The following is a 19963-nucleotide window of genomic DNA, read 5'->3' as shown; positions in this document are numbered from 1 at the left end:
GAACATCCTGAAATTGCAAAAGGTGCTCTACAAATGCCCCCACTGTGCTGATTTCAGTGAGAGTTGGCGGACGCTGGTCTGGATAATGGGGAAGGAAAGTTTGAGTTTAGTGTCTCGGCTGAAACATAAAGCAGCCGCAGTGAATCTGTAGTGACTGAGTTTGGCTGGAAAGGCATTGAACTCATTTCAGAAGCTTGCTTATTAACTGCAGCTTGAAGCGGATTAGTTCTTGTCCTGTTGATGCCTGCGATTTACGAATTTGTGCATGAGTTGCCGTTAAATAACATTGGAGGAAATCTATTTAATTGCTGGAGGGGGGAGGGGGGGGGGGGGGGGGGGGGGGGGAGAAAGAACAATGTTGGCCAGAGGTAATGATTTATTTGATCAAATCACTTCATGTTGTGGCTCATTCTTCTGACAAGGATTATGACTGTGGTTTAAGGTCTCACATAATGTACTGATACTAGCTGATATCAGTCAGCTGTGACTAAGTGGCAGTGCACTTGCACCTGAATGGGGTTGCAGGGTTACACCCTTGATGTAAGCGGCACAGTGGTCTTGCTAGTAGAGCTTCACAATCACAGCTCCAGCTTAATCGTGACCTGTGTCGCTCTCTGTGTGGAGTTTGCATGTTCTCTCTCTCTGACTGCATAGATTTCCTCCATGTGTTTCACTTTCCTCTCATTGCATAAAGAGGCATGCGTTTGGGCCAACTGTATGCTCGGCCCATACAGTTAAATGGCCACTGCAAAGTGCCCCTTGCGTGTAGGTGAGTGGTGGAATCTTGAGGAAGTTAAATATTGGGGAGTATAAAAAAAACAAGATTTATGTACAATGAGCGTACACAGTGGCTGGTGATTGGTGGGGACCAGGCCTCGGCACAGGTCAGCTGGGCTGCCCGGCTGAAGAAAGCTCGTTCAAACCATGGACTTTCATATTGTCCAAGCAACGTGGCTGAAGAGGGTGAAGGGGCGTCGTACTGACAAAGAACCAGGGAGGAAAGCAATTTCAGAGCCAACCCTTCCTTTCTCACTCCAGTGAGGAAGGTTATCATGGGAGGCATCAGGGTATAGATCAGCAACAGAAATGGGTGGAGAAATGGCAGCTGGCGTTTAATCTGATCAAATGTGAGGTGTTGCACTTTGGGAGGTCAAATGTAAGGGGAAAATAAACAATTAATGGCATGACCCTTAACTCTTGATGAAATCTTGTGGGGGAGGAGGGGATGGATATAAGAAATGGGAAGTTTTTGTAAACGTTACATCAATTTGAAAACTTGCAAATTGTCTCAAATAATGACCTCATCCCAAAAGCATGTTTCTCTGTTTCCATCATCTGGATTGAACTGAGTATTGGCTTTGGAGGCAATTGAATCTGGGTTTACTTTACTTGAAAGTAAAGTAGAAGGACGGGGACTCATTGAGAGAGCCACACAAGTCAATGTTTTGCACAGTTTTTGCTTTGGATATATTTTTTATTCTGAAGAAAGTTTATGTTTAAACTTTAAAAAAGAAGGCTCTCTGTGGGTGGTGTAGTGGTAGAGCTACTGCCTGACAGTGCCAGAGACCTGGGTTCCATCCTGACCACGGGTGCTGTCTGTACGGAGTTTGTACGTTCTCCCCGTGACCTGCGTGGGTTTTCTCCGAGATCTTCAGTTTCCTCCCACACTCCAACGACGTAAAGGTTTGTTGGTTAATTGGTTTGGTAAAAAATGTCCCTAGTGTGTGTCGGGTAGTGTTACTTTGCGGGGATCGCTGGTCAATGTGGACTCGGTGGGCCAAAGGGCCAGTTTCCGCGCTCTCTCTAAACTAAACTCTGGGGAGAAAACTGTCTTCAGTCCTTCTGCTGCTGCTGGGCATTTAGGGGCAGAGTCTGGTGGGGACATCTCTCAAATAAGGGAAGGGATATCACCCTTGGGGGCCACAGGGGGGCAAGGTGCTTTATGTGATGCCAGGTGCTAACACTACTCAGTATAACACTTTAGAGTGTCAAGACATTAAAACGTATGAAGTGTTTTTGTATGGGATGTTTTAGTTTATAATTTTTATTCTGAATAAAATTTATTTATGAAATTAAAAAACGTCACTGACATTAATTTATAGCACCAGTGTGTGATTTGTCAAGGTTTTAATTTTTAACATGTTTTTTTGTTTGGTGGAAATCAATTGATTGGCTGAATGATTGGCTGGAAGAGGCTTAATACTTCTACTGGGACAAGAGAGAGTGTTCGAGATACTGGTGCAGCACTTGGCCTCTTAGACTAATGGATACTCTTTTCTGTCCGCCAGCCTATTTTTAGTTGCCATCAGTGAGCTATTTTAAACAACTATTTTGACATGCTGATCTGTCACGGAGTGTGCAGGTGTGTTTCTGGATAAGTCTTCCACTTTGAGAGCAACCAGCAGAGGCATTGAGGAACTGCGAGTTAAAAATAATCACTTGCACTGTTTTCCTTCTTTGCCTCAAATACTGATCACAGTCAATGCCACGAGGGTGAATCAACATAAAGTTTGATAGATTTTCCCAAATCTCAACAAATTCTGGAAAAAAAAAAAACTGGAGTACTTTCAACGCTGTTTTATTGACGTGAATAACGTGTGCATTGTAGAAATAGAGATGCACCCTGGAGTCTAAGCAAGGAGTTTAAGCAACCTTAAATGTCACCTATCCACGTCCTCCAGAAATGCTGCCTTACCCGCTGAGTTACTCCAGCACTTTATTTTTCTGAACTAGTATCTAGTTGCTTATGTCTCCATGTTCTGTTCCCTTGATACTTTTCCCCTTCTGACTCTCCCCTTGCTTTGCTTCGTAGAACAGCGAGGATGATTCTTCGAGTGAAGTAATTTACGTTTCCAAAGTCATGGAGAAGGGACCTGCGAACAGGCCCGATGGACTCCAAGTTCAGGACAGGATCATCGAGGTAAGGGAGATGTGGCTAATTGTACTGATGCCTGCAATTCACCCAACTTGTCTGAACGCATTCCACGCTTCCTTTTAAGGACGCCGTGCTCACTTTGAGCTTAATGCAAAAAACATTTCATCTTCTACTTATGTGAAGCGTTGGCAATTTTCAGGAAAGAAAATCCCTTCAATGCTTTGTAGACCTCCCAGAAAAAATAAACAGGCAGTGATTTGGCTGCAGGGCTTATGTCGTCTCGTGCTTGCCTGCAGGATTTGATCGGTGGAGGGTGCACAATATGTTTATCCATGTGACAAGGAGATCAGCGGCACAATTAAGGGTTCTTCCCTTCCAAACTTGAAGTAGTGGCGGCATGAGGAGATTTCACATCGCACAAAGTGATGTGCTGTTGATGTTCCCTGCTGGGACTAATTTGAGGCGATTGGCTAAGGGTAGCGCACAGGAAAAATATCATAAGGTAGTTAGGTCCGTTGGTTTTTTTTCCAGGGTGTTCAGTAAACAATTGCAGTGTCAGTGCACATGATATTTAAACACTTCTTGGCCTGAGCAAGCAGTCGTGGTAAACCCAAGCCTTTTGTTGTGCCAGATGGTTCTGTACAAAACTGAAGCTGGGATTTTGATTGTCTGGGGAACTTTTGATGCCTCATGTGCTCTTTGGACAACGGCTTACCTTTGCATTGCAATCGGAGATCTTTGCTGAGGGACAAGGCGTTATCTAGATTAACCATTCGCCTTTAGCTCCTTCAGCCAAAATGTATGAAATGCCAGTCTCCTCTTTTCCCCCTGTACCTTGAATTCCTCAGGAAGGATGATTGTATCGCGTTGTATCGTATATTCATGGCCATTGCAAGGAGTGCATGCCATCGTAATTTTCTATGTAATATATATTGTGTGGAAGAAGTGTCAAGAATTCTGTGACAATTCTCTTGGCGCGAATTCAAGCCAAGAGGAAACGAGGGTCAGACTAACATCTTTGACTTTGCACAGTTAGAGCAGAGATCAGCAATTATTGGGAGGTATTTCTAGAAGGGTAACTGTGCTCTGAAAGTTTGGCGACACCAACATATTTTCACTCCAGCGGAATCGTTTGCATTTTATACACAGAGCCAGCCTTTGGAAAAAACAGACGATATGATTGAAGATTGCCCCGATTAACGTGTTATTTTGCTACAACAAAGTATGTAAAGATACGGCTCTGTATCTGCCAATAAAGTTGTGCGTTATTTGTCTGCCTTTCTGCATTTGCAATGACTCCCAGTTCTCAAGATTAACATATGATGAGCATTTGACGGCACTGGGCCTGTACTCACTGGAGTTTAGAAGGATGAGGGGGGACCTCATTGAAACTTACCGAATAGTGAAAGGCCTGGATAGAGTGGATGTGGAGAAAATGTTTCCACTAGTCGGAAGGGTCTCAGGCCAGAAGCTATAGCCTCAGAATAAAAGAATGTACCTTTAGAAAGGAGATGGATTTCTTTAGTCAGAGGGTGGTGAATCTGTGGAATTCATTGCCAAAGATGGCCGTGAAGGTCAAGTCGTTGGATATTTTTAAGGCAGAAATTGACAGATTCTTGATCAGTACAGGGGTTATATATGGGGTGAAAGTAAGAGAATGGGGTTGGGAGGAAAAGGTAGAGCAACCGTGATGGAATGGTGAAGTTGACTTGATGGGCTGAATGGCCTAATTCTGCAATAACTTAGGAAGTTAATGTTCTCAATGGTTAATCAGTGCTGCTAATTGAAAGATGTCCTAATAAACCAGCTGTCCTGGGTTGCTCAGTTACTGACATGAAGCATTTGTTGGGACTTTGGTTCTGAACTAGCATATTTGTCAAACTATTGGATATTACTCTTATTAATACCCAAACGCTATTACTCCATTGTTTAAAGTCTTACACAGTAGTGTGATAAGATTTCCAGTGAACCCGGTGAGTTTAAAGGGAAAAGAAAATTGTTCCAGACTTTGGCTCCAGCCGCAAACTTGCCTGCATCTCGGTACAAAATCATGAGAGTAATAGATCGGGTAAACGCATGGATTTTCTTGCCCTGAGTAGGGGACTCGAGTACCAGAGGACATATGTTTAAGGTGTGGGGGGATAGATTTAATAGGAACCTGGGGGGGTAACTTTCTCACACAAAGGGTGGTGTGTGTATGGAACGAGCTGCCAGAAGTTGAGGCAGGGACTGTGGCAATGTTTAAGAAACATTTAGACAGGTAAATGAATAGGACAGGTTTAGAGGGATTTGGGCCAAACACAGGCAGGTGGGACTAGTGTAGTTGGGACATGTTGGTCAGTGTGGGCAAGTTGGGCCGAAGGGCCTGTTTCCATGCTCTGACTCCTGGCATTCTGGACCTCAAACCTGTCTAAAGCTGCAGCCATGAGCTCTGGCTGTGTACTCTGTGTACTTGCACTCAGCCTGCCAGCTCACATTCCAGGCTAATGAGTGGGTCGGAGGCGAGAACCTGAGGACTTCCGAACAATTGAATTGCCGGATGATTGGAGTTACGCTGTAAACGGGTGTTGCCGTGTTCTTCTACGGTTGTAGCTCTTTAATTTAGTTTCGTTTATTGTCATGTTCACCGAGGTACAACAAAACGTTTTTTTGTTGCATGCTAATCAGTCATCAGAAAGACTATACATGATTACAAATGAGCCGTCCACAGTGTACAAAGTTATGATAAAGAGATTAACTTTGAGCGCAAGATACAGTTCAGTAAAGTCCGAGTGTCTTCACCGTGGTAGTAAATAAGTGGCCAGGTAGCAATGAGGTAGACAAAATAGTATAGGAAAATAACTGCAGATGCTGGTACAAATCAAAGGTATCACAAAATGCTGGAGTAACTCAGCGGGTCAGGCAGCATCTCTGGAGAGAAGGAATGGGTGACGTTTTGGGTCGAGACCCGAAATGTCACCCATTCCTTCTCTCCAGAGATGCTGCCTGACCAGCTGAGTTACTCCAGCATTTTGTGACAGTCAAAATAGTAGCTCAGGACCACTCTCTACTTGGTGATAGGATGGTTCAGTTGCCCGATAACAGCTGGGAAGAAACTGTCCCAGTCTGAAGAAGGGTCTCGATCCAAAACGTCACCTATTCCTTTTCTGCTGAGTTACTCCAGCATTTTGTGTCTATACTGAATCTGGAGGTGTGCGTTTTCACACTTCTGTACCACTTTGCCTGATGGGAGAGGGGAGAAGAGAGAGTGACCGGGGGGGGGGGGGGGGGGGGGGGGGGGGGGGGGGGAGACCAGTCCTTGATTATGCTGGTGGCCTTGCTGAGGCAGTGTGGTGTTGGTATTATACACAAGTTTCATGTTAGTTCGAATCGAGCATGGCCTTGAAAAGAGAGACGACAAATGCCCTTTGGAGGCAGCACCCTGCCTCTCCGATTTCAGTGAGTTTGCCGCATTCTTGACGCTGAAGTGAACAGGGTGCCTGTTTAGATTAGAAAGGCTGCCGCGGCCTGCTGATTGAAGTTTCTGCTGAATCCCCTTCAGTATAGGTTTCCAGCTGTTCACAGCAACTCGTTTGAAGCTTGTTGCTGCTAAGCTGCAAAAATCTGCTTGGATCTTGAGGCAAGAGAGAGAGAGTTGAGAGAAAGAGCGCTAATTGGAAAAGGCTCTCCAAAATCACGGTGCACAGAAACCCCAGGCCTGAGTCTCCCCGCTGCCGCGTACCAGCGAGCCTCCAAGCTGAGCGGAAACAGGACCCCGCTGTATTCCCAAGCGGACCGTCATTTGCTGCAAGTGGAAGGCTCTTGCGTTCTTCGTTCTCCCTGTGGAATTTCTCTGCTTACAGCTGTTGGCCAGCTGTGACCTACAATGACTGCTCTGAAGGGGTTTGGCTGCTGTTAGTTTAATGCACCTTTTCGGCCTTGCTCACTCTCTGTTTACCTCTGCCGCTTACACCGTACGTCAAGTTGGCTTAGAGTTTGCAAAATATTGCGGGAATTACTCTCTTTGATGTGCATGCTTCTTCAGGGCTGGGAAGTGCCAAGCAAGCCACATCCTTTAGATCTATTAAAACACGCTATCTAATTAATCCCGAGGATATAGATACCACAAGCAAAGTAACACGGAGCATGGTGTCATTCACACACGGTAAGGATATTGAGCCAAAAAACTGCAGCTTCTGGAAATCTGGAAAACTGGAAAACCAAAACAGAGAATGCTGGATATATTCAGCAGGTCATACTAAATCTGTAGAAAGATGTAACAGATGCCGCCTGACTAGCCGAGTTTAGTTTAGTTTGGAGATACAGCATGGAAACAGGCTCTTCGGCCCACCAAGTTCAACCATCGACCACCCATTCACACTAGTTATCTCACGACGCACTAGGGGTAATTTACAGAGGCCAATTAAGCAACAAACCTGCATGTCTGTGGAATGTGGGAGGAAACCAGAGCACCCGGAAAAAAACCAAGCAGTCAAAGGGAGAGCGTGTAAACTCCACACGGACAGCACCTGAGGCCAGGTGGATCTCTGGCGTTGTGAGGCAGCGACTCTATTGCTGTGTGCCTAGACTTTCCAGTATTCCCTATTTTTGTTTGCCCTTTCCAGCATTCTGCAGGTTTTATCTTTTCCTCTTTCCTAAAATTGTCTTTTTTTTTTTGTTGCTGAGTTCAGTACTGGGCATTAAACATTCACATTAACACCAAGTGCTCCTCATTCCCCCATACTCTGGTGAGTTTATCCACTAGAGAAAGGGCTTAAAGCCCACCTTTTGCCAAGACTGGTTAAGATCAGGCACTAGGATTGAGCTTGATGCAGGAGGTAAAACCGGGTGATGCAATGACACCTGTTAGTTCTGCCTCTCTGTACAGATGTTTGGTCCAGGGAACTTGTCCATGGTGTTATTGTGGTGAAAAACGTTCCTGAATGAATTGGGATGGGGTTAGGCGATGGATCAGCAGACCATCATTCCACAGATGTGGCCAACCGTATTTTATGAGCAAGTTGGAACATGAATGTGGATTGGGAGCTTGGAGCCAAATATCAGTTAGAATTGATGCGTTCACCAGAGGACAAGAGTTGATTAAGTAACTTCAGTATTCTACTGAGAATAAAAATTAATTGGGTATTGGTCGAGCATAGAACTCGATTGTCCAGGAATAAAGAAGACTGCAAGAAGTGGTGAACACTGCCCAGTCCATCACGGGTACTGACCTCCCCACCATCAAGGGGATCTACAGGAGTCATTGCCTCAAAAAGGCAACCAGCATCATCAGGGATCCACACCACCCTGGCCACGCACTCATTTCACTCCTGTCATCTGGAAGAAGGTATAGGAGCTTGAAAACAGTAACGTCCAGGTTCAGGAGTAGCTTCTTCCCTACAAGCATCAGGCTATTAAACGCTGCAATCACCAAATAAGCTCTGAACTACATAGATTTGGGGACATTCTTTTTGTCTTTGCACTATTATATTTATATTTGTGTGTGTGTCTGTATATATATATATATATATATATATATATATATATATATATATAGTGTGTCTATAGAAATGTAGGAAGGAATATGTGTGTGTGTGTATGTATATGTCTCCGTATCTAGGAAGGAACTGCAGATGCTAGTTTAAATCGAAGTTAGACACAAAAAGCTGGAGTAACTCAGCATGTCAGACCGCATCTCTGGAGAAAAGGAATAGGTGACATTTCGGGTCGAGACCCTTCTTCAGACTGAAGAAGGGTCTCGACCCGAAACGTCACCTATTCCTTTTCTCCAGAGTTGCTGTCTGACCCGTTGAGTTACTCCAGCTTTTTGTGTCTGTCTCCATATCTGTTGTGCCGTTGTAAGTAAGAATTCCATTGTTCAACTAAGGGACAGGTGACAATAAAACACACTTGACTTTTGACTTTCTCTTGCAGAGCAACTAAGTCTTCTGTATCATTTTAATGATGCTTATGGGCCCTTATCTCTGTCTATCTGTCAGTCTTTGTCCCCCCCCCCACCTGTTCTTTGTTCAATGTGTCACACTTCCTTTGATGAGCGAACATCATACTTTTAATGAGTTCAGGTTGCACGTTGACAAAGTAGCGACAAAGAAATCATTGGGATAAAGCGAAAAAACACCAGGGAAAGAGAACTCGCGTTTCAGAAGGCTTCCAATGACAGAATGCAAAAGACATGAAAGGCACAAACCCCCCAGTGACCAGTCTGAAGAATTAATCAGCGGTTCAATGGAAAAAGGAAGCCAAACCGCCGGTTTAAAATGCATTTAGAATATGTCACTTTAGATGCCTTTCTTATCTTTGTAGTTTGGTGAGAAATGGCCAAAAGTAAGCCATGTTACTTGTGATTAATCTTCTCCCAAAATGTTCCCCCTTTCGTGTTTGTTTTTCTTTAATATTTTATAACTGAAAGGCTCAGCCGCTCCCAGACCTAAGAGGTGAGTGTAGATGTTTTTAGCTGAGTGCTCTCTTTCTATTCGCCTTGTGGAGATGGCAAGAACTATGGAAAATTTCCTATACTGTAATTCATTCGGGTTGATCGTGACATTTCGTACAGCTGGGTGGCTATATCACATCAGGGACCAAATGCCAAGTTTTGGTTTCTTTCAGAGCTTTAACCTGCTGAATTCAGGCAGCGGAATGAAATTTCGTTGGGTAAAGTCTTGCATATTGTGTGCTGCCTGGTTTTAGTCTGAGTGACCGCACTAATCCAACAAACAGCCAAGGAGAGAAACGTCATCAGTCTTAAGACCATGAGACATGGGAGTGGAATTATGCCATCCGGCCCATCGTGTTGTGTTGGCTCTGCCATTCGATCATAACTGGTCTATTTTTCCACTCAACCCCATTCTTTTGCCTTCTCCCTTACTAGCCTTTGATGCCCTTACTAATCAAGAACCTATAAATCTCCACTTTAAAAATACCCAATGACGGTCTCCACAGTCGTCTACGGCAATGAATTCCACAGATTCACCACCCTCTGGCTAAAGAAATTCCTCCTCATCTCCATTCTAAAAGTACGCCCTTTTATTCTGAGGCTATGGCCTCTGGCCATCAATTCTCCTACTACTGGAAATCTCTTTTTCACGATCATTTAATCTTTTGAAAAACACTCAAATTGATCGAATTTTGTTCTCAAAGAAAATGAAGTCTTGGATCAAATTGTTCACAGCAAATGGGAAACTAAATCTATTAATTGCTCTGCTTCAATTTATTTATGAATGGTAGTATTATCCTCCTCCCTGCACCTATTGTCTGTCCCCCATTTGGCTGTTTAGTTCCTCGGTGTAAATCTTACTCCACATCTTCCATTCACACGTAACCCTAAGTGAGCTGTAGCCTTTGAGACCCATCTGTGTTCTTGCAACAAAAGCGAGTGGTTTTAACTCTCTGGGTGATTACTGCCAGTATTTCCACTCCCTTGACCACTGTCCAAAACGCCTAGATACTTGCACTTTTCCACACCAGCTTGTGGCTGCTTCAATCTCGCACATTCAGTTACTGTCAATCCTATCAACAGGCGATGTTAAGAACGGAACTGAAGGGGAACCAGTTGACAAGGGATTTTGAGCGGAATGTTCAGGGAGAAGGGGAGTTTTGGTTAATGAATGCGCAGCTAGTGGGAGGACAAAAGGCATAGTTAGATGAAAGGCAGGGTGAAATGCACCAAATTGTTATGCATCAAGCCTACCCCAGTAACTTCTTGTCTTAAGAAGAACCGGGGGGTCTTACCTTCCAAGCCCATACGATCAGCTGCTCCCTGACACGAAGGCTGAAGGTAGCTGGGCGAGGAGAGGGATGACGGTTCACTGGCCGATCCGGGTGGAGGCGACGGCTGCAATGGGCCTTTGTGCCCAGCTGCAGCCTGGACTTTGCAAATGGTGCAAAACCTGGCGACTCTTACATATGGACTCAGTGGGCTGTTTCTATGCATTATGTACCTAATAGGGATTGTACTTGCGTATGGCAATAATCCAGCTAAACTGCACGTCAAAAAATAAATTCATTGTTCCAAGGTATAGGCAATAATAAAGTGCCATTGAATCATTGAAGATTCACATCCTTCGAAGTATCTCCATCTTCCTGATGATACTTGTGTAATGAAATCTTGTAGATAGTCCAGGTTCTTATGTTCTTATTCCTGACATACATTAAACAGGCTACACCTTTATGAGAGGTTTGCATTTCCCAAGAAGCACATCGTTAAAGAACTTTGCATCATCCACTTAACACATTGGTTCTTGCCAATTCTCACAGGCTTCAGCTTGCAGTGTGCAAGGATCCACATTGACTTCAGTGGAGAAGAAAGATGGTGGGGGATTTGGGGGGGGTGGTTTCAGCCTATACAAAGCCATATACAGTACACCTGTGTCCTATTGCTTTTACATTCTTTTGGCTGTGAAAAATGAAAGTAGCTGAAATTAAGGTGGCGAGATCTAGATCAGTTGGGAAGGCTGGCAAGGAATGGCTAATGGAATTTAACTCTAGCAAGTGCGGGGTGTTGCACTTTGGTAGGTCAAGCCAGGCAGGGCTTGCACGGTAAATGGTAGAGCCCCGGAGAGTGTTGGGAACTGGAAGTATCGGTGCATCATTCCCTCGAAGTGGTGAGTCAGATCACTTCAAGCCCAAATCTGAGCTGACAGGATAAACCTGAGATCGCCAGGGTATACCTGAGACCGTCAGCACCTCCTCTCGAAGCAAAGGTGAACTGCAGGGGGAAGCCTGAGATCGTCATGCTTCCCCTACGAACGCCGGGACTGAGTTGCCAGGACAACCACGAGATCGCCAGCGCCACCGCACTTGTGCCCTGAGGGCGAGGAACAGCGCTCCCCACCGGTCCTGGGACTTTCACACCACTGTAAATAAAGTATATCTCAGGAGTTCACCCCACTGCGAGGCCTGGTCACTGCCAAAGCAAGCTCCATCCCTGACGCCATACTGTCATGGTGAAAAAGGCGGGTGGCACGCTTGTCTTCATTGGGAAGGGTAATGAGTACAAACGTTGGGACATCGTGATGCAGTTGTACCACTCGTTGGTGAGACCACTCTTGGAGTACTGTGTGCGGTTTTGGATGCCCAGCTGCAGCAAGGAGGGCGTGCAGCGTAGGTTTACTAGGTTAATTCCTGGAATGGCGGGACTGTCATATGTTGAAAGACTGGAGCGACTAGATTTGTATACACTGGAATTTAGAAGGACGAGAGGGGATCTTATCGAAATGTATAAGATTATTAAGGGGTTGGACATGTTAGAGGCAGGAAACATGTTCCCAATGTTGGGGGAGTCCAGAACCAGGGGCCACAGTTTAAGAATAAGGGGTAGGCCATTTAGAACAGAGATGAGGAAAAACTTTTTTAGTCAGAGAGTTGTGAATCTGTGGAATTCTCTGCCTCAGAGGGCAGTGGAGGCCAATTCTCTGAATACATTCAAGAGAGAGCTAGATAGAGCTCTTAAGGATAGCAGAGTCAGGGGGTATGGGGAGAAAGCAGGAACGGGGTACTGATTGAGAATGATCAGCCATGATCATATTGAATGGCGGTGCTGGCTCGAAGGGCCGAATGGCCTCCTCCTGCACCTATTGTCTATTGTTTATTGATATTATAAAGTTGAAAAGGATGAAGAAAAGTCTCACCAGATGTTTCCTGGACTGGTGGGCTTGAATTATTGGGAGAGGCCAATTTTTCTTTGGAGTATAGGAAGCTGGGGGGGTGACCTTATTGAAATCTACAAGATCATGAGGAGTATGGATAAAGTGAACGCTCAGAATCTTTTTCCCAGGCTAGAGGTTTCTAACACTGGAGAGCATAGGCATAAGGTGAAAGGAAAGGGAGATTTAAGAGCGATCACGGGCAACTTGTTCACTCAGATGGTACTCCGAATCTGGAATGATCTGCTGGAGTATGCGATTATATAAGTGGATGAATGACCATGTTTAAAAGATTTTTCTAAGATGTATAAGAAAATAACTGCAGATGCTGGTACAAATCGATTTATTCACAAAATGCTGGAGTAACTCAGCAGGTCAGGCAGCATCTCGGGAGAGAAGGAATGGGTGACGTTTCGGGTCAAGACCCTTCTTCAGACTGAAGAAGATATTTGGACAGTTATATAGGTCGGAACCAGTTTGGCGGGCAATGTGCCAAATGCAGGCAAATGTGACTAGCCCACTATGTCAAGTTGGTCCACATGGACAAGGTGGGCTGCAGGACTTGTTTCCATGTTACATCGCTCTATGTCTCCAGCAAATTGCACCACGTGGGAAACCAAGTTGTGAAATTTGATTATCATCAGTGGAAGCATCAGTGAAATTCCTTGAATTATTGTGCTCAGTTTTCACATGCTTTCAATTTAACAGGTTCAAATTTGTTCAGATATAAGCATGGTTTTTTTTAAACAGATCATCCCAGTATATTTCATTGTTCTTGTTCCCCTGAGTTTCCATACATTTGATAAATGGTATAGCCTGTCTCTACAGAGGTTCTTGGCTATTTATGCAGTCATTCCTCAAAAACCCACTATGGCTCTCTCTGTTGTTACAAACAGCCATGTTACAAGGGCTTCAAGTTATACTAAAGGTGGATCAGTCCATGAAAGGGTGGGTGAAGGGCGGCACGGTGGCGCAGCTGGCAGAGCTACTGCCTCACAGCGCCAGAGATCCAGGTTCAATCCTGGCCTCGGGTGCTGTCTGTGTGGAGTTTGTACGTTCTCCCCGTGACCCTGAGTAGTGCGCCGGTTTCCTCCCACATCTCAAAGACGTGTGGGTTTGCATGTTAATTGGCCTCTGCAAATTTCCCCTAGTGTGTGTTGGGAGTGGATGAGACAATTGGATAACAGAACTACAGCGGTGTGACTGGGTGATCGATGGTCGGCGTGGACTTGGTGGGTCACAGGACCTGTTTCCACGCTGTATCTCTCAAAACTATGCAGCTGAATAGTTTTGTCCGCTGTTTTAATGGAGGTCTTAAATGTTCTTGAACAAAATTAATTTGTACTTCCGTTAATGTTGTGAACAAAGTGCATGCAAATGTCTTCAGTATTTACACAGTACAAGGCCAATGAGAGTGCCGTTACTTGACAGCACTGCCACCATTTATTCCACAAAGTGCTTGTTATTAGCAGCAGCTGGGTGTTAGACCATGTGGCATGTTGTTTGCTTACATAAAGTGACAGAATGGATGATGAAGCCTCGACTTGACTGCTAATTGATACACATTCCTTTTTAAAAAAAATGTCAACTCCGCCAAATGTCCACACTGTTGTCTGCTCAGTGAGTGCAGAACCTGTGGCCTGATTGGTTATTGTACTGTGCAAGGAGGCTGCTGTGTGTCACACTCACTGGAGGCCGTTTAGCTTTTGTTCTTCTTCCAAATACATGCAAGCAATTACTGCATCGCACATGCCAGAGTTGAAGAGTACAGAGTCTGGAAACTATGCAAGGAGCTGCAAGCTTGCCCATAAGAGTGGGGTTTAAAACACTGCCGTTACTTCGAAGCTGTCTGTGTTTGCCAAACGCCCTGAGGTTTCAGCAGATAAAAATGCATTTAATATAATCAGTCCCTTTGAGAGTCAAACTCTTTTTTTTCCTCTAATGTGAGTAGTAATTGAAGCCTGGATCATCTGCACAGCAAGGAATCAATTTGTGTGGCTTGATTATAGCTTGGGTCTGAATTCCATTAGTGACCCCTTGCCCTTCTATCCCTTCTCAGTCAACTATTGTCTTGTTTATACTTCAGATTGCACAACCCCTGATCTTGGCTGTTTGATTCATTTGCTGTGGTCAAACATCGGCTAGAAATGTTTACTGGGAAAATATACGTGGTACCATTGCAAATATATTGTGCAATCAGAATTTACCACAAAGTTTTGACATTTGAAAGGAAGCTACTTCAGGAGCACATCATCAATGGCAAGACTGGCTTTTATTGCCAACTTTTGGTTTGCTCGGCAGGTTCAGAGGAGATTTGAGATGAATGTGGGTTGGACTCGCATATGGACCAGATGAGCCAAGGACAGCAAGTTTCTTTCTCAAAAGGTCAATAGGCAGTTTGGGATCTTACAACATTCTGATGGCGTTGAGCCCACATTGTCTGGTAGCAGCTTTACTTTACTTTCTGTTTCTGGATTTGTTTTTGAGAGTCATTGAGTTGTCACAGTGGGGTTTGAACCAGTAATCTCCAGATGACCAGTGCAGCGAATCCATGCTGCACTACTGCAGACAGAGTGGTGGGATATCTCTACCATTGACGGGAGGAAAGAACTGCAGATGCTGGTTTACACCGAAGATAGACACAAAATGTTGGAGTAACTCAGCGGGACAGGCAGCATCTCTGGAGAGAAGGAATGGGTGACGTTTCGGGCCGAGGCCCTTCTTCAGAGTCTTTCATCTGTCTATCTTCACCATTAACGTGGAATGAGGCTTGGATCATTCTGCTTCCGTCTCGGCTGTTGCCCACAGCCTGAACAACAGCAATCCTCTAAGCTTCAATGAGAAACGCTGATGAGAAGCTTTAATGAGAAGCACTGTTTAGTTCGGCTTTGGCTGGAAATTTGAACAGAAAGGGGAAGGGACAATCTCCATGTCAGGTGGACTGTGTTTTTCCATCTGGCCTACTGCAAAGGCTGTCAAAGGAAAGTTTGGGTTGAGTGGAACTTTGATTACTTTTTTTATTATTAAAATCATTAGCTTGCATGGGAGATGAGGGTGGTGGAGAGGAGCCTGTGTAATTCCTTAGCACACTTCAAAGTCTCATCCATTTCCCACAAAGCACATGAAATATGAAGAGCCTTTGATGGCACTGGGCCTGTTCTCGCTGGAGTTTGGAAAGATGAAGGGGGACCTCATTGAAACTTGCCAAATAATGAAAGGCCTGGATAATGTGGATATGGAGTGGATGTTTCCACGAGTGGGGGAGTTTAGAACCAGAGGCCTCAGCCTCAGAATAAAAGGATGTGCCTTTAGAAAGGAGATGATGAGGAATTTCGTCAATCAGATGGTCGTGGCTCTGTGGAATTCATTGCCACATATGGCTCTGGAGGCCAAGTCAATGGATACGTTTAAGGCAAAGGTTGACACAATCTTGATTAGTGCATATGTCTGAGGTTATGGGGAAAAGGCAGGAGAATGGGGTTGAGAGGGAAAGATAGATCAGTCATGATTGAATGATGGAGTAGACTTGATGGGCCGAATGGCCTAATTCTGCTCTGATAACTTATGAAATCAGTCAGCTTCTCAATACCAGTTGTACTCTGTTGCTGGAGTAGCTGCTGAGTGCTGGGACTTCAGTGATGGAGAGGTAGCACACTGACCGAATTAACAATCCAAGCAAAAAAAACATAGCTCTGGACCAATGTAAGCTGGGCAAATTGTAAGAAGGTGCTGTGACGTTTGCTCTGATCTGAGCTTGTATTGACAAGCTTTGCCAGTTGTTTAACTGAATACCAATCTCCAGTTAAGTAAACAATATTGATTGTCATCCCAGAAGTAGACTTTAAATGTCAAGCCACGTGCTCACAATATCAATGAAACCTGTTGTTCCTGAAATGGGCTTTTGAGAAGGGAACAGCGTAGCAACTGTTTTAGTTTAGAAATACAGCGTGGAAACTGGCCCATCGGCCCACCGAGTCCGATTCGGCCAGCGATCGATCACCCCACTAGGGACAATTTACAATTTTTACCAAAGCCAGTTAACCGACAAACCTGTACGTCTTTGGAGTGTGGGAGGAAATGAGAGCATCTGGGGAAAACCCAGGGGGAGAACGTACAAACTCCATACAGACAGCGCCTGTAGTCAGGATCAAACCCGGGTGTCTGGTGCTGTAAGGCAGCAAATCTATCGCTGCACCACCGTATTGCCCTGCATTAAAGAATTCTCCAGCTCTGATCTCCTTTTGGCCACAACCATATTGTCGTCCTCAACTTCTCTTAATTTGCTCAGTATAACTCAGCCACTTTGCTGCCTGTTGGTTGAAGTTCCTGACTGTATAACCTCCATTAAGGATCAACATGGGCATCTATGTGTGGAGCCACAGAAACTGGGCTTGGCATTAAATGAATATATCTCATCTTTATTTACCGTGGAGAAGGTTATGGAAGCTAAGGAATCCAGGGAAATAAAAAGTGATGTATTGAAACACGTTGGTATTGCAGAAGGGGAGATGCACAATCTCCCGGTTTCCAAACACTTTAACTCCCCTTCTCATTCCCACACTGACTTTTCTGTCCTGGGCCTCCTCCACTGTCAGAGTGAGGCCACACACAAATTGGAGGAACAGCACCTCGTATTTTGCTTGGGCAGCTTACAATCCAGCAGTATGAACGTTGATTTCTTTAATTTCAAGTTACCCTTGCATTCCCTCTCTATCTCTCTCATGAACCAACACCAGCCGTACTACTAGTTCCATTGTTTGCATCCTTGTATCGCTTTGTTATCACCTCTCTCCCAGCCAACAATGGGCCATTGTGGGCTCAACCCTTCCTTGGTCAGGCCTTTTCTTACCTCTGGTTCCCTCCCCTCTACTTTCAGTCTGAAGAGGGTCCCGACCCAAAACGTCACCCATCCTTTTTCTCCAGAGATGCTGCCTGACCCGCTGAGTTACTCCAGCACTTTGCGTCTCTCATGGGTAAATGCTTGTTGGCTTTGGTGGGTGAGATGGACTGGGTGGACCTTATGGACCACCAAGCTTTTCCTGGTCCAAACGATCAAGGGGTGTTCGTGGAAAAACAGGCAAGCATTGTTTGAAGCTCAGCTGAACCTTTCTTGTGAGGGATTCTAAGACCAGTCATCATTTCAAGGCAATCTTGAACTCTAGCCAATTGTTGAAAAGTGGGGATTTAGAGAGTGGCAAGGGTATTAATTCTCCATAAAAACTGATCCGTCAGTGGACATGACTCAGTTCTTTAAACCAGTTTTAAACTCTGAGATGAAAGCAGGTGCCCATCTATCCATGAGGGAATATGATGTCAATGTTTTGATTCTATAAAATGAAAGGGCATCTCTTTTGCTGGCTTTCTCCCAGCGGGAACCACCACAGGCTTTTTTGGTTACTCCAAGTCTTTGATATTGCACGTAAATCTCAGTCGTCCTGCAGAAAGTTAGATGGAGCACCGTGCTGATCCAGGGAGTTTATGTTTGCAATTTTACCTCAGCAAGTAAACCTCGGTTGCCCAAAGCTGCAGTCCACATCTCTTAAATGTCGTAGATTCATTTGCTTAATCTCCTTCTGTAATTTAGTTAATTCCACTGCTCTATCTAAACTTCATGCTACCTTGCAATACAGCGTCATCAATAAATCCAGACTGATGCAGGGTCTTGACCCAAAACACCACGATTCCTCTTCCACCCTGAGATGCTGATTGACCAGTCGACTTTGGCTCTGGAACTGGTGTGCCACATTGCTGGGAGCTGTATTCTGCACCCGGTATCTTTGTAACTCTGCAACACGTCACCTGACCTCCCTCATCCTGATACATAATGGTCTGTCCCCAACTGAGGCCTTGTCTTTGTAGAGAGAGGGAATGCATGGGTTAGTCCTCTGATTTGTGTGTTGCCTCACTCTGACAGTGGAGGAGGCCCAGGACAGAAAGGTCAGTATGGGAATGGGAAGGGGAGTTAAAATGTTTGGCAACCTCTGCAGTTTGAATTTTGCCATTGATAAATGTTGCATCCTCAGCCACACAATGCCGGGGCTGAATGGGGACATAAGACCCACGGGGCAGCGTGAACCCATGGTGGCGCAGCGGCAGAGTTGCTGCCTTACAGCACCAGAGACCCTGGTTCAATCCTGACTATGGGTCATAAGATGATAAGTGATAGGAGCAGAAATAGGCCTCTCGGCCCGCCAAGTCTACTCTGCCATTCAATCAAGGCTGATCAATCTTCCCCCCCCTCCCCCAACCCCATTCTCCTGCCTTCTCCCCATAACTCTGAAACCCGTGCTGTCTGCACGCATGTTCTCCCTGTGACCTGCGTGGGTTTTTCCCGGTAGCTCCGGTTTCCTCCCACACTCCAAAGACGCACAGGTTTGTAAGTTAATTAGCTTGGTAAAAACATTGTAAATTGTCTCTAGTGTGTGTAGGATAGTGTTAATGTGCGGGGATCACTGGTCAGCATGGGCCGAAGCATGTATCTCTAAACAATGGGTGTCGGTCTCCTGTCGCGGATTGCTGATGTACAAGCTTGCGGGTTTTACCGCTGAGGTCCCGTAGCTTCCCGCCACACCCACATTTCTTTCAATCGATAGGAAAGTGGGGGGGGTGGAGTTACCTTTAAATGTGCCGACGTTTTGCTAAATCACCCTGCCATTAACTGATGACTTCCAATTTGTCGGCTTGATGAGAACAGATGGAAAGATTGTGTCTAGTTCACCCAGTTGCGGGATTTGAATATGGTTTCTCGACGTCTGCCAACTTCTGCGGCTACAGATCTGAGATTTGTTCCAAGCTGTTTTGAATTAGGAGGGACCGTGTAAACACGGTAAACTTAGCGGCTGAAATTTTGACAATTTTACAGAGAACACTGCTTCTCGCCTCCACGGTCCTCTGTGAAACTGCCTTATGAACATCTTGATTTTAAATTATACTGTTCCATGCAATTGACCCCCATCTCCTCCCCCAGCCAGGCTGACATTAATCAGTGGCTCCAACAAGCATGTGGCCACAGCATGCACTGAGCAGGGGGAGCAAAGGGACCAGTCGAAAGATCTGAGAGCTCTTGTAGGTTGGGTGTGAGATAGGATGCATCTCCTTTGGTTTCCCCTTCTCTCCTCCCCCTCCCTCCAAACTTAGAACATAGAACGTTTTGGGTTGACGTCTGAGATCTTTAAAACAGGAGAATGTAATGCCTGTATCTGGGATATAGCATTGTATACCAGTGTAGCTGGAACATGTTGGCTGGTGTGTGCAAGTTGGGCCGAAGGGCCTGTTTCCACCCTGTATGACCCTCTGACTATATCTCAGCCTTCACAGCCTCAGTCCCAAAAAGTTTTACAGCCAATACCGTCTTGCCCCTAACTCTGGGCCAAGGGGTTCCAAGAAGCTGTGTCCAGTTACCAAACTCCCACAAGCTGCAGATAAATCATCGCCTTGTGGCACAAGG

At 45.2% G+C, this 19963-nt stretch overlaps 1 protein-coding gene across 3 annotated transcripts in view; it reads left to right on the top strand.

Annotated features, from left to right (window-relative positions):
* Positions 1-19963, top strand: part of LOC144603562 (PDZ domain-containing RING finger protein 4-like) — a 357547-nt gene that overhangs the window by 18429 nt on the left and 319155 nt on the right. For all 3 annotated transcript variants that reach the window (XM_078416944.1, XM_078416940.1, XM_078416939.1), the window contains one exon: positions 2813-2920. In XM_078416944.1, the coding sequence (XP_078273070.1) occupies positions 2813-2920 (108 nt within the window). The remainder of the gene's footprint in view (positions 1-2812; positions 2921-19963) is intronic.

Source organism: Rhinoraja longicauda, chromosome 20 (genome assembly GCF_053455715.1).
Source record: "Rhinoraja longicauda isolate Sanriku21f chromosome 20, sRhiLon1.1, whole genome shotgun sequence".
NCBI classification, from domain to species: domain Eukaryota; kingdom Metazoa; phylum Chordata; class Chondrichthyes; order Rajiformes; family Arhynchobatidae; genus Rhinoraja; species Rhinoraja longicauda.
This window is presented reverse-complemented; position numbering and strand designations above follow the sequence as displayed.